The sequence below is a fragment of the Leuciscus leuciscus genome (assembly GCF_965113295.1).
Source record: "Leuciscus leuciscus genome assembly, chromosome: 6".
Taxonomy (NCBI): domain Eukaryota; kingdom Metazoa; phylum Chordata; class Actinopteri; order Cypriniformes; family Leuciscidae; genus Leuciscus; species Leuciscus leuciscus.
The window spans coordinates 6,149,215-6,163,266 of NC_138730.1; the positions used below are offsets into that span (position 1 = coordinate 6,149,215).

General features: G+C 36.4%; 1 protein-coding gene across 1 annotated transcript in view; it reads left to right on the forward strand.

The window, feature by feature from the left end:
• LOC309501908 (uncharacterized protein) overlaps nt 1-14,052 on the forward strand; it is a 575,396-nt gene that overhangs the window by 543,554 nt on the left and 17,790 nt on the right. Inside the window, exons 25-26 of the mRNA XM_082174164.1 lie at nt 11,689-11,862; nt 12,565-12,735. Of these exons, the coding sequence (XP_082030290.1) occupies nt 11,689-11,862; nt 12,565-12,735 (345 nt within the window). The remainder of the gene's footprint in view (nt 1-11,688; nt 11,863-12,564; nt 12,736-14,052) is intronic.

Below are 14,052 nucleotides of genomic sequence, written 5' to 3' on the forward strand. Positions count from 1 at the left end.
CGCCATAGAAAAGGTTAAAATAAGCTCTAAGGACATTAACACTGGAGTCAAATTATGAATGTGCCGATGTAACTAGATAAGATCGCTGGCATTTCTGATTTTGACCGTAAAGCTATTCAAATATTTGAGGATACTATTCTGAGCAAGCTTAAAGGGAAAAGAAAGAGAAAAACGTATCTGAGTCAAAAGAAAAAAATAAAAATAAAAAAATAAAAAAATAAAGGAAAAAGATCAATGAAAATATAAGGGTTAATATTGTTCATCGAGTGAAAAGGGAGAGTGAAGCAGCCCTTCCTTTGGAATCTATACCCTCCTTTAGACACACACACACACACACACACAGAGAGATATAAATAGAAAGCCTGTTGCTTCTCTAGAATACACGAAGGTAATTGTATAGCAAAATATTATCTTCTGGGTATTTGAAGAGAAAAATAGAAACAAGCAAAGCTTTTTAACAGATTTCTGGTGTTAATGTTTGAAAGTTGATCATTGTTCAACATTACAAAATTTAAGTGTTGTCTGAAGAAGAACAAGAGATAAACAACATCATAAGATTGAAGTTAAGGAATTACTTTGAGGAAAGATCTATGATAATAGTTTTATAGTTTATTGACAAGTACAAGCTGATGAAAATTATAGATAATGACTCCATAAGAATGTGAGTTGGAAAATATATAAGGAAAAATTACAAATATAAACAAATATGTTTATTTGGAATACATATTATTTGTGACTAAGTCAGAGTAAAAAGTGAGTAGAATGAAATTATAAAAGTATTGTAAATGCAGAATTACTCTGAGGCAGTCTTGACATTCTCTCAGAGTTGTTCTCTTATTCAAAGTCATTTAGATTTTGTTATTTGAGCCTGTGTCATAAGTAACAAGATACCTAGAATGAGCACAGCGTCTCAGTTGGAAATTATAGACAGAGATTTTTAATAAATAATAATATATGCATTTGGGAGTTAAATGTTTTAATGATATTCTACCTTAAATGATAGAAGTGACTATTTTTATTCCATGACCAGTAACTTCTTTGTCTCATCTTTGTCTTCACCATGTACAGGACTGATGGTTCCAGTTATTGATTGGTTCCGGTTATTGATGTAACATAACATTACACTGAATTAACGGTTGTAATAACTAAATTCACTGAGTATAAACTCAGCATTGCTATGTTGATGTTTGAAGATGTCTAATGGATTCTAGTGATTAAATACTATCATTAATTTGTCTCCATGTTTGCACTATTAGGCATTCCAAATGGCTCTGATGGCTCTTGAATGCACTTTCCTGAGCTTTGGAAAATACCTGTTAAAAATGTCCTAATGGGAAGGAGCGGTTACCAGTGTAAATGGGGTGATTTCTCAAAGACGGGTAAGATCCTCTTTTGGCCAACAGAGGACAACCTAAGGCAGGGGGGTCACCACCACTGGGCACCTACTCTGAAGGGAGGTGTTAGATGTGAGATGGGTATGGTTGAGCAGATGTTTGTTAGGCCAACAGCATCACTGAGGGTTACAGCAGTCTGTCCTCCAGAAAAGTGAGCTCTCCAATGCCTGATCACCAGAGACCGCATTCCTTGAATGGTTTGTATTTCATTGTGACAAGTGTCATAACTTGATATATCTATGCCAGGGGACAACACCCTGAGGAAAGGAAATTATATATACGAAAGAGCTGATGGGAAGAGTTTTCAAAGAACTAGCTGAGACCATGAGGGTAATTGTCATTAATGATGTGGAGAGTAAAACAAAGATTGTCAATTTATTTTTAAATATGGTGTTAGTTGCCTTATAAAAATTGTCTAAAAGTTTTAGATCTTGAATATGTGATGGCTGTATGATGTTGAATTAATTTCTATCATAGTTTTCACATTTCAGATCATTAGACATGGCATTGGACAATTACAAGACATGGTGGTGTTTAAAGATGAAGACTTTGTTTTGCTAATTCAAAAGAAGTCTGGGAAACAGGGAATAAATTAATTAATTTATAAAGCTAAAGATTAAGTAAACTAAAGATAACTTTAGAAATGCTCCTTTGATGACAAATGGATATAACTGAGAATAGGACATAAGGAGTGAAATAAGAGATTTTATACATTACTTACAAAACACAACTCCACAAACAATGAACACTCGTTTACTGATTTTCAACCCCAAGGGATAGGATCTTTTTAATATCAACGTTTGTTTTGGTTTGTTGTTTTGGCCGGGAACTTGAGGAGTTAAGTACTTAACGAGTCAAGGCACCGGCAGAAGAATTATTAGGTTTTTTCCTTTTCTTAGATGATTGGGGTTCATTTTAAATGCTTACACATAGACGTTAAAATACACATATGCGGGAACATAACATGGTGGGGTTATTTGTTTGTTTTGTGTTTTCCTTTTTTTTGTTTTCCTTATGTTTCTATTGTATCTTTATTGTATTTTTATTTTGTTTTGTTATCATGTCTTTCTTTGGTCTACTTTTCCTTTTCTCACTATTGCTTCATTAGATGGCCACTGGTGGAGTGACGTGTGGAACTTACTGTCGTAGTTCCAGTGGAGGGACTGAAGACTAAAAATTTACTGTTTAATGTTATGTATTTGTATTATTTTCCTTTATTCATTTTCATAATAATTTCATAATGTATTTTGTCAAGCCAGAGTTATGTGTCTGTGTTGAGTGCATGAGGAGACTATAGATAGCATGGAACCATGTGAAGATCATGTCACATGAGACAGGTGGATGAGCTATATTTTGTAGAGGGTGTGTACAATGTAACATGTTTCAACTGATGCAGATGTAAGCAACAAAGATATGTTCTTAATATGGAAGTGAATTGTGCCATATGTTCTATGACATATACGTTCCATTTTTAAGCTCAAGCTACAGAGTTTGTTACCATAAAAGGAAGCCTCTTAGTGATGTATATAAGCTCAATCTTACTGTACACATCAGAGAAACTAAGAGATGTGAGGGAAGAGAAATACGAGAACGCATAGACCTGGCATGAATGTAACATCTTCTGAAAGATTCTCTCCTGACATATAAGAATAAAAATTCTTCTTGGCAAGATAACTGGTGTCCGGCCCTGTGAATCTAATAATAAGGGGAAAGACTAAATTTAAATCTACAGCTTCCAACACGCTTGCGTGTCGCGTGAAAAATAGGCGTCGGTTCTATTTCTAGCATGCACGCGTTTTCCGCGCGTCTCGAGCTGCGCCCAGACGCGTGTCACGCAGGCAGTTAACATGGGAGCCGAAATAAAAACGGACACGACACGCAGCCAGTGTGTCGCCGGCCTTACAAATCTGGAACACGGTCATTCTTAGAAGTATCGATACTAATAAATTAAGGAATCGTGACGTTTTTAATTTCCGATTTACTTTTGAAATATCGGTGCACAGTGCAACAGAGCAAGGTAGGCAACGTACTTCCATATGTCACTCCTCGCGTCATCTTTTTCTACGAGTCGTGGACCACTTGTGCTTGCACATGCAGCCATCTCGCTGTAGTGTTTTGTCACATGACACTGACAGCGGCAGGTTCTTTGCTGCGTGCATCAGGAAAACTTTTTTTTTAAGTATCGATACTGAAAAATTTAGGTATCGTGACGTTTTTAATTTCCGAGTATCGCGATACTTTTGAAGTATCGGTACACCGTGCAACACTAGTGTGTGTGTGTGTGTGTGTGTGTGTGTGTGTGTGTCAGTGTGGAGACAGTTTATCAAACCTTAAGACAAAATATAAAATACCATGTAAAAATGTGTGCATGTTTGTTTTGTATCATATGATACACCAGACTTGTATGACTTATATAGAATTATATATATTAGCTTATACTCATACTTGAGGAAGAAAAAAATACATATTTTATTCATATACCCAAACTGAGGGGAAAGAATGTAATTTGGTACAGATGTTATTTATATTGCCAAAAAGTATGATGAAATTCTGAAAGGTTATAGTATAAAACATTGAGATTTTTATAAAACAGGCTAATTAAATAAAGTACATATTACTACATCATTTATTAGATATTTTAAATGCTTATTTCTATGAGTAATTCTGTAGTTTAATGTAACAATAATGAAATGCAATATGTAGATCATGAGATTTACAAATAAACATTTATCAAAAGCCTGTTGTATCATATTTGATGTACACATTTTAAGATGGGTTTTTCTACAATTTTTTTAAAAACGTTTTATCGTTCAAAATCTCTTTTTTAAATATATATATTTTTTAAATATATTTTTCTAATTTAGTAATTAAGTAAAATAACTATAAATTTAATTTCAGCAATTGTTATGGATGCTTTTTTACTTTCTTTAAATTAATGATATATCACTCGTTGGCCACCCTGCTCTCTAAGATATCGGCATCAGCCATCGGTTGACCTTAATCTTGAAATATTAAAAACAAATAACATTTCTTAGGTTCTTAGTTGTAAGTAATCTTAGCTTTACTTAAATCATTAAAGATGTTATGTCAAAAACACCTGTACATGTGAATAGAGGCATTTTTAGAATTACAGTGAAAGGCCTTTAACTTGCCATAAAAGTGTGAACTGTCTCATATAATGGTGTCGGTGCAGTCAAGTCAATAATATTGTTGAATATTAAGTGTCCCCAATTAAGCAAGACAGAGGCAATGGTGGCAAGAATCTAAACTCCATCAGGTGACATAAATAGAGAAAAAATCCTATAGCTAGAAAAGCTTTACACAAATATTTTTTCAAACATGCTTAATTTTATCTAGGTTATTTGTCACTGAATAAAAAAACACTAATGTACAGGAAATAGAAGTTTTTGAAGATGAATGTTAGTTTAACTCAGCCTCTTTGCTGTATGTGCTGTTTATGTATTTAATATTTAAGTAAACATTTATTTAATATTTGTATATAGAAAATGTATGTGTTCCATCTAATTCTGTGTTGTGATTTATTGTAGGTTAAATGATTGTAACTTAACAGACAAAAGCTGTTCAGCTCTGGCTGCAGTTCTTGGATCAGATACCAATCTGAAAGAGCTGAACATGAACAATAATAATCTGCAGGATTCAGGAGTGAAGCTGCTCTGCACTGGACTGAAGAATATAAACTGTAAATTGGAGATACTGAGGTAAGTTGAGCCACAGGAGTCACATGACTAGAGTGAGGTGCGATTGACTGACAGGACGATGCTGGCGGCAAAAGTGCAAGACAACTTTTGGAAAAAATTCAAAGATCTTTTATTTATTTGTAACAACGTGGGTATACCATATCAATCCTGTCATTGTGCAATTTTATTGGTGTTGTGTTTTTTCATCGAGTAATATTGAAGTGACATTAAGCATTCATTTTGTTCAAAGAAAAGGAAAGATCTAACATTTAAATATCAGAATAAGAGCTACAGATCCTGAGGGTCATTGGCAAATATATTTTCTTGTAAAATAAGTGCTCCATCGGCTCTGGTTAATAAAGGCCGGAAGCTAGTTATTTTAGTTGATAAAGTTTTAAATAAGGATATTTTTCTTACACGAACGCATTGCTTTACTTCAGAAGGCCTTTATTAAAGGCCTGTGTGATATTACTGTGTGATATTAAATAAATTAAATATCACTGTGTGATATTTTCCCCCATCTAGCGTTGAAATTGTATATGACTACCCAGTGAATATTAGTTTCTGTTCCTTTCAATTCCGAGGGCGCTTTAACTCCTACGGTGGCCGTATTATTCCAAGATTAACATGGCTTCCAGTTCGACTTCGTCCATGAGTGTTCCTTCAAGTGATGAGGTTAGAACTATTCATCACGTGATTGGTCTTGCCGATTTGCCTGTCGCGTTGACGTTTTAATTCTCTCTTTCGCTTCCTTGGCGACTCTGCTACATGTCCTCGAAAATAGGTATGATCCTCCATCTTCATAAATCTTTCAAATCTGCCGCCAGTCGTGAGTAATCTCCCCCTCGCATTCGTCACGGTGTCACTGAGTGTAAAACGTGAAATGCGAAGCTTGAATTTCCAGGTATGTCCCTCTTTGGCGAATGTATTTCCAAGATGGAGGCGCAACATGGCTGCCGCCATTCGAGCGACTCGCTCGTATGTATTATAAAAGGCAGAATTTACGCTTATGAGAATACTTTATTAGTTGGAGGAAGTAATTACACATGAATGAGCACATATACTTTTGATAGAACAAAGTGTTTTTTGCTGAGAATCAACTTAAAAAGTTACACAGTGTAGCTTTGACCCCACAGAGCCTTGTGGAGCACTTTTATCATGGATGGATGTACTTTGATGGACTTATATACAACCATTCACTGCCATTATAAAGCTTGGAAGAGCCAGGACATTTTTTTATATAATTCCGATTGTTTTCGTCTGAAAGTAGGATGTCATATACACCTAGGATGACTTGAGGGTGAGTAAATCATAGGCTAATTTTAATTTTTGGGTGAACTATCTCTTTAACACCTGGTACTGCACTGTAATGCAAATAATTGCAAGGGATTATAATATTTAGTGGATAAAGTATTTTCTATATATGTATATTCTACTTCTTATAAGTTAACACTTAAATTGTGCTGTTTTTGTTTATAATTTATACTTTAGTGATGTAATCATTACTTGCATACCTAGTGTTGAGTCAGAATTAAGATGATTCTGTTAGAGCTGGTAAATCTGCCACAGAATGGAGGGCGATATCTGGTAGAAATCACTTCTCTTAATGTTTTATGTGACTGGATTAATGTATTTTAGTGCTTTTGAGGGAGCTGTGTATCTATGATTCTGCTTTCAGCTTTGCAGCTAGTCTCGACTAAACACTTCCTCTAGTTTATGAGTGTTTTACACCACTGTGAAGGTATTTTGGTCCATTTTACCCACTCCTTACAAAGCTGCTTTAGCTCAGTGACATTTGTAGACTTTCCAGCATGAGCTGTGTTTCACGTACTTCCACAGCATTTCAATGGAGTTGAAGTCTGGACTTTAATTTGGCCATTCCCAAACTTAAATTTTCAAATTTTCCGACCATTTTCAGGTTACTTGTTGTGGATCATTCAGATCACAGACTTTCAGACCTGTACAGTTGTAAGACTGGATAAACTGGAAGAACTGGAAGAGAGGGCAACTCTCTGAGAAAACAAGGAAATTAACATTTGATCTTGCTATATTACCATCCCCATTCGAGACACGAATCACACTTCAGTTGATCACCTCCCAATTTACACATCATTCCCTCAACTTCTGTCCCCAGTAAGTCTGGGACGGTGATTAATGCAAATTCCCACTGTGAACTCATGTTTACATTTGAAAAGAGGTTTCTGCCTTGGTCTGAGTATTTAGGGAGATGCTGAAGAAGGCTTGTGGCGATTTGTAACTCAAATTAGCCCGTGATGCAGAGTGTATGCAGGCACTCCACATCATGTATTTTATAATGTCAGGTTCGCATCTTCTCTCTTTATTCCAGAGCATTTGATGTTTTGTATTTATTACCTTTGAACTGATTATGTAATTAGCATGATACATTTTCCTGACATCATAAATTGTTACATTTGATTTTATTCCGACTGACTCTGAAATAGTTTTCCCAAGTAGATTAAACTGATTCGTATGTTACCGCAAGCTTTGCATCAGATTAGTGACGACTAATATTTTGGCGCTAATTGAAGTGTACATGTTTTGTAAAGACAAGAAGTGAATTTCCGTTTAGGGCAGCAAAAGTGCTGCTTGACCAACCACAATCTGGGTGTGTCTTACCTCTGTTTTAATTTAATGTTACTTTAGATAAGTGTACGTGGGAAACCTCGGCATGGCCAATCCAAAGCTATTATAAGACAAGTAAAGTTGGTTGACTTATATCTGTAGTAGTGGCCATACCTCTACTGAAGTAAACTTTACTTTAAATTCAAGTGTATGTAATTGTAGTACTCCTGTAAGTAACAAGACAATGAAGAGAAGAACGCATTTGTGATGGCTTCTCGTCTCTGCATTTACTACGAATCAATAAAAGTATATGCATATTACAACTGTAAACATTTTGCATATTCAGGGTTTACAATTGCCAAAGTGACACCCTAATGGATCATTTTTATATATAAAACACTTTAACTAGCATTTACCCTTTATCTAAATAATAACATGAGAATGATGATGTAAAACACATTAAGAATCCACTCCCTATTCTCAGTTTAGAACACATACAAGTCCGTTGTCTGATGTATTACATTGAATGACAAGACATGTGAAATTCACTCAACTACATTCACTCAAATGTAACGCATTACACAGTTTACAGACATCACCGCCGCTTAACAACCACATATGTAAACTAGAAATAATTTATAACACTAAACAGTATTATCCCTTATAGATTCGAATAGTATTTATACTTTAACCAGTTATGTGGCGGACTTTTGCGCTAATCGCGGAGCACTTATGCTAACCATGTGCTCAACATGACAAACTCATGACGCACTATTCATATAGCAAAACAACTGCGTTAACAATGGAGTCAGATATACAATGGAGTCAGATATACAATGGAGTCAGATATACAATGGAGTCAGATATACAATGGAGTCAGATATAAGATATAAAATGGAGTCAGATAAAAGCTTAAATGGAATTAAATTACTTTGCCATGTGGAAAGACAGTAACACGCAGAGACCTTCACCCGTTCTGGCGGAAACCCCAATTTGGACCGATAAACGGGCTTACACAGTTTTAGATAGTGGTGCACGATATATCGGCCGATATGGTCATTTTTTTACACATCGGTATCGTTCCGATGTCAAAATAGGGCCGATGTGAACAGGCCGATAATCATTCCTGTGTATTTGACGTGTGAAGTTGAAGATGAAGTTGACGATGCTGACTCGTGATCTTCGCAGTAGTGAACGCGCCTGAGAGAAATGCACATTTCATACGGATGACATAAGCAGTGAACAGTCTGTTTTCTTTCGTTTTGAATTGTTCTGTTTAAAAGTACACATTTCAAGCTTTCTATATATGTCTCATGTCTGTGACGCAAGTAGGCTACCGTATACGCTGAGTTTCGGTTCATTTATGAGACAAGCTCCAGGTTCGAGCGCCGGCGCCTCCGTGTCGTGATTCAATATTTTCTACTATATTTACTTCTTATTTATTAAATACAGGCAATTGGTTGATGAAACATTGATTAAAACTAGATGTACCGCATGGCGGTACAAAATATGTCCGCCGCTCAGGCCTGCACTGGCTTTCCACAAAAATAAATGACGTGGAGCAATTTGGCTGTATTGCGTGTTTATGTATATACCTAAAAAAAGTAGTAGTATGTGCATGTCTGTCTGTGTGTGTGTGTCTGTGTTTGTTTGTGTCTGTGCGTGTATGTATGCGTGCGTACATGTGTGTGCGCGTGTGTGTTTGTGTGTGTGTGTCTGTGCATGTGGATTTGTATGTGTGTGTATGGGTGTGTGTCTGTGCGTGTGGATGTCAGTGTGTGTGCATGCTTGCGTTTGTTTGTATTCCTGCATGTGTGTGTGTGACAGTATCATCCTAAACCAGCAACCCTTCGCTCAACACCACCATCTACAGGCCGATGAGTGTACAGTCACTAAATGTGCACATAAATTAATTTATTTTATACCCCCCCCATGGATGAAATTCTACGAAACTTAGCATACCCCCAGAGGATGTCAAGTTAATCATACACATGAAATATGGTGCAGTTCTGAACATCTCAACTGAAGATAAGGGCGATTAAAGCAGAATAATATTGCATTTTCATTTTTTATGGGAGGGGCGCAAATCACAAATGAGTGATTATGGGCTAGGTTGATGTGGGCCCTTAAGACCAACATACCATAAAAATTTCTTCATCCTCTGTGCCACGGTTCAGGTAGTTATTTAGGAAAAACTGCATTTTTGGGGTTTTGGGGGGCCCAGCGCGGGGGGGGAGTGGCCCCCGGGGACCAAACGAAATTTTTCCGTAAAGTCTAGTGGGGCTACATGCCCACCAAATTTCATGTTCCCCGGTGTTTCGGTGTCCCTGGTATCGTTGACGAAAAATTCAGTAGATGAAAAAAAAAAAAAAAAAAAAAAAACTTTGACAATCCCTATATGACCGCTTTCGCTAGCTACGCTAGCGGCGGTCATAATTAAGATACAATCAATACAAAACGAAATTAAATTTAAAGACAGGCTTTGTGCTTTCTGCTTGAGGTCTCTGTGAAAGTTTTAAAGCAGTCTTTTAGTGCCGCTTTCAGAGCGCTCACGTCCGTAACGGAGAACTGTCCCATCCGTAACATTGGTTTTTTTGTGTGAAATAAATTTCTAAATAAATGCGACTTATAGTCCAGTGCGACTTATAAATGTTTTTTTCCTCTTCATGACGCTTTTTTTGACTGATCCGTTTTTTGACTCGTAGATATTTGAATATATTCGAATACATTGCTTGGTATTTGATACCCGTTCGAATTAGATTTTTTCTCAAAAGTTACAGCCCTAGTATCAGGCAGAATGTAGTTATATGGTCATAATAGGAATTGCAAAGAACAGCAGTCGTCTTGCCAAACAGTCCAGTTTGGCTCAATCCATATATTTGGCGACATAGTAGAAATTAAGCTAACATCCTTCGGGCTATGCACGTACACTTCCAGGCCGGGTCAGTAGCCTATATCGATCGGCTGCAGCTTGCTTTTACTCTAAAGTCTTGATGTATTGTCACCCTAGTAAAAAAAAACAGCCTATGTGGAGGTGGAAAAATATCTTCCTTGAGTGATAAGAAGAGTTTTCTTTTCACCATTGAATGGATGAAAAGCATGCTAACAATTAAAATATCCACTGTAGCTGCAGCCCAACTTTATTCTAGCCTACACGTAGCACGTACACGTAGCAAGTGTTCAGCGTGTGTTGACGTGAACCATGGACATAATTGAAAGTTTATCGATGGGATTTTGTTGAGATTCACGTAGTATATCAGAGATTGCTGAGGGGTGTTTATAAATATCTGGGAAATTTCTGGATGTTTCTTAATGTTTCTTAATGACAGAGGTTAGGTACAGAGCAGCCTACACAATCGTTGAACTAGGCTGGGGGCGTAAATTCAACAGCACAGTTTTTCAGCACTTGTCGATCTCACCATTTAACCCTATGAGCATGTTATACAAAACTCTCAGACATTGACATTGCCTATTCATTGCCTTTTCATCCTTATTCATAGTGTGAATTCAGGACACACTTGTATCCTTTATAAAAAATTATTTTTATATAAATATTTATTTTTTCTTCTGAAAATCTGATGACATATTTTGCACACAGGTAAAGGTGCCCAATATCAGTCATTTCTGAAAATAAATAACAAAAGTAAAAAAAAAAAAAGTGTTTTGGAAAATAGCTCTTTATTTGATTATCATAAAAATGTGTTTGAGATATCGACATCGGTAAATATCGGTATCGGCCATAACAGCAATATTAATATCGGTTATCGGTATCGGCCACAATTTTCACATCGGTGCATCACTAGTTTTAGATAATTGTAATTCTCGAAAGGGATGTTGATGTCTAACATATTAAAGATTTCTGTGCCTTTTGTTTGCCTCCATATTCAGTTGTCAGTTTTTGCAACTATCTTTCAATGCATTTGTATAAGGAACAAAATAAATTCAAGTTTAAGGATTTATATTTTTCGAGGTTTAACTGATTAATCAGATGAATGCTTTCATTCATGTTCTAGACTCTCTAACTGCAGTGTGACAGAAGAAGGTTATAAAGCTCTGGCTTCAGCTCTGAGATCAAACCCTTCACACCTGATAGAGCTGGATCTCACAGGAAATGATCCTGGACAATCAGGAGTGAAGAAGCTGAATGATTTACTACAGGATCCAGACGGTCAACTGAAGACACTGAGGTGAGACGGGATCAAATAATTAACTAAATTAGTTATATGGAGGCTAAATATTCATAACTAATATATTATATTAGCTCTACAATTTGTAGCATTAAAATGATCAAGATCAGATCAGATGCTGCAGGTTCTGTCATGATGATGATAAACGTCAACACAGTTTAGTTGTGATACGAGCTAAAGGTCAAATAGACATTATGGGTCAGTATATGGGCTGCTATTCTGGAGTATACCTTGATAATTGAAATGCACAATTTTATTTTTGTGCACACTTCTCATCAAAATTCTAGATAACCTTTTAGTGAAATAGTTTTCTGAACACAATAGTTTTCCATCAAGCCCAGATTCACTGCATCTCTCTACAGCAGGTCTATGAGTCTCCAGATGTTCACAAACATGCAGTTTCACAAGCCAGTTTTCTCTGTGCTGACGTTTCTCACTTCTCCTGCTTAAAAGCCAGAAAGATCTTAATTTCACACTCTGTATTTATACTGAAAACCATGATCTAGTGAGCTTTTGCCCTTCTGCTCTGTGAGACGTTTCTGCTCTTATGAGTTTGCTTTAGGACTCAGTGTCGCTCTAGTTTCTTTTAAATGTATATTTATTTGTGTATTTAAATGTTCAAAGATTTTTTTTTTTAATCGTATCAATCTTTTTTGTAATGCAACAGACATTTAGTTGAGAACTGAATTGACTCTTCTGCAGGTTTTTGAGTCCTGCTGCAGAGGAAGCCTGTCAGTATGTGAATAGAGTTGTGGGTAAAAACCCGTTTCTCCAGAGAGAGCTGGATCTGAGTGGACATGAACTAGGAGACACAGGAGTGAATCAGATCGCTGCTCTACTGCAGGATAAACACTGTCAACTCAACACACTGACGTGAGTATTGCTCATTTATTTATAATATTACTTTACTTTTCAGGGCTCCAGACTAACTTTTTTTATTAGGAGCGCTGTAGCCCCTGACTTAAAATGTTTGGAGCGCAAGCAGAAAATTTAGGGGCACACCTTAAATCACCTTGCAATGCAATTATTCTCATTTCCCCCCAAAATAACTGTATTACTGACAAATGCTTTGATAATAAATATACTTAATGTACAGAAATAACAATGTGCAGTTTTATTAAGTTCACAGGGCTCCAGACTAACATTTGAGGGCAGCAGCACTGCAGAAAGTTCTACAGAAAGTATTTGGTAGCACTGTGGGATGACAAAGCACTGAGCTTAATTTGAAGTGTATAGATAAAGTTAACTTTAATTATTATTATTCATAATGTCTTAATATTAATTCAAAAGCAAAATAAGTGACAAAATAGATATTAGGGAGTGAAAATAGCCAATAAGCGTCCTCTGCAGCTGTGTTTACAATGGTAATTTAATCTTTTTTTTTTCTTTTTTTTTTAAATAAGTGTGAGTCCTACTTCTTGAAACTTTTAGTTTTATAAATAGGGACAATCTTTAAAGGATGAACAAAAAATTTTTTGGTCAACACATTAAAAATAACATTTAAATATGATATTATAGTTTTGTAGTGCTGGAAAAAGATGTGTTGGCTACTGTTATAACCATAGTATATAGTTACAGTTAGTGTTGCTACATTAAATCCATGGTGAATGTTGCTGATCTGTGGACCTAAAGCCTTCTATAACTTGTTCATTGATGGCACGATGTTTCTCCTGGTTTCCACGTCAACGCTGTTTGATCTGATATGGTTTATAACAGAGAATTCTGTGTCGAATCTGAATGATTCTCACTGGATCTCGCAGCGATGTTATTAATTCTGTCGCAAACTCAATGGATTTCTTCACTGGATGTCCACGATGTAACGGTGTTGCGTGATCGAGATCCGCCCGCGACTGGCGAGAGAAGTTCTGCGCTGTCTATTATTGGTTCGAACTATTAAACGGTCCGTGAAGCAGAAATGAGTAGCGCAGATTTTTTCCGCTTTCATTTTGATTTATTAACATGTCACGGCATACTCTATGCTTGAGGCTGAGATTGTGTCTAACTAGCGTATTGTGTTTAAACTGCGAAGTGCCTGCACTGTTCTCAAACTTCGTGTTCCCCTGCAGTTCTGGGGTAGCGACTGCAACATTCACAGTTCATGGAGTTCGTCTCCTTACAGTACCTCAACCAGCTGAATCCTCTCAGCCAGTCTTCCCGAAAATGGTGTGTTCGGGCCTTTATCACCTCACA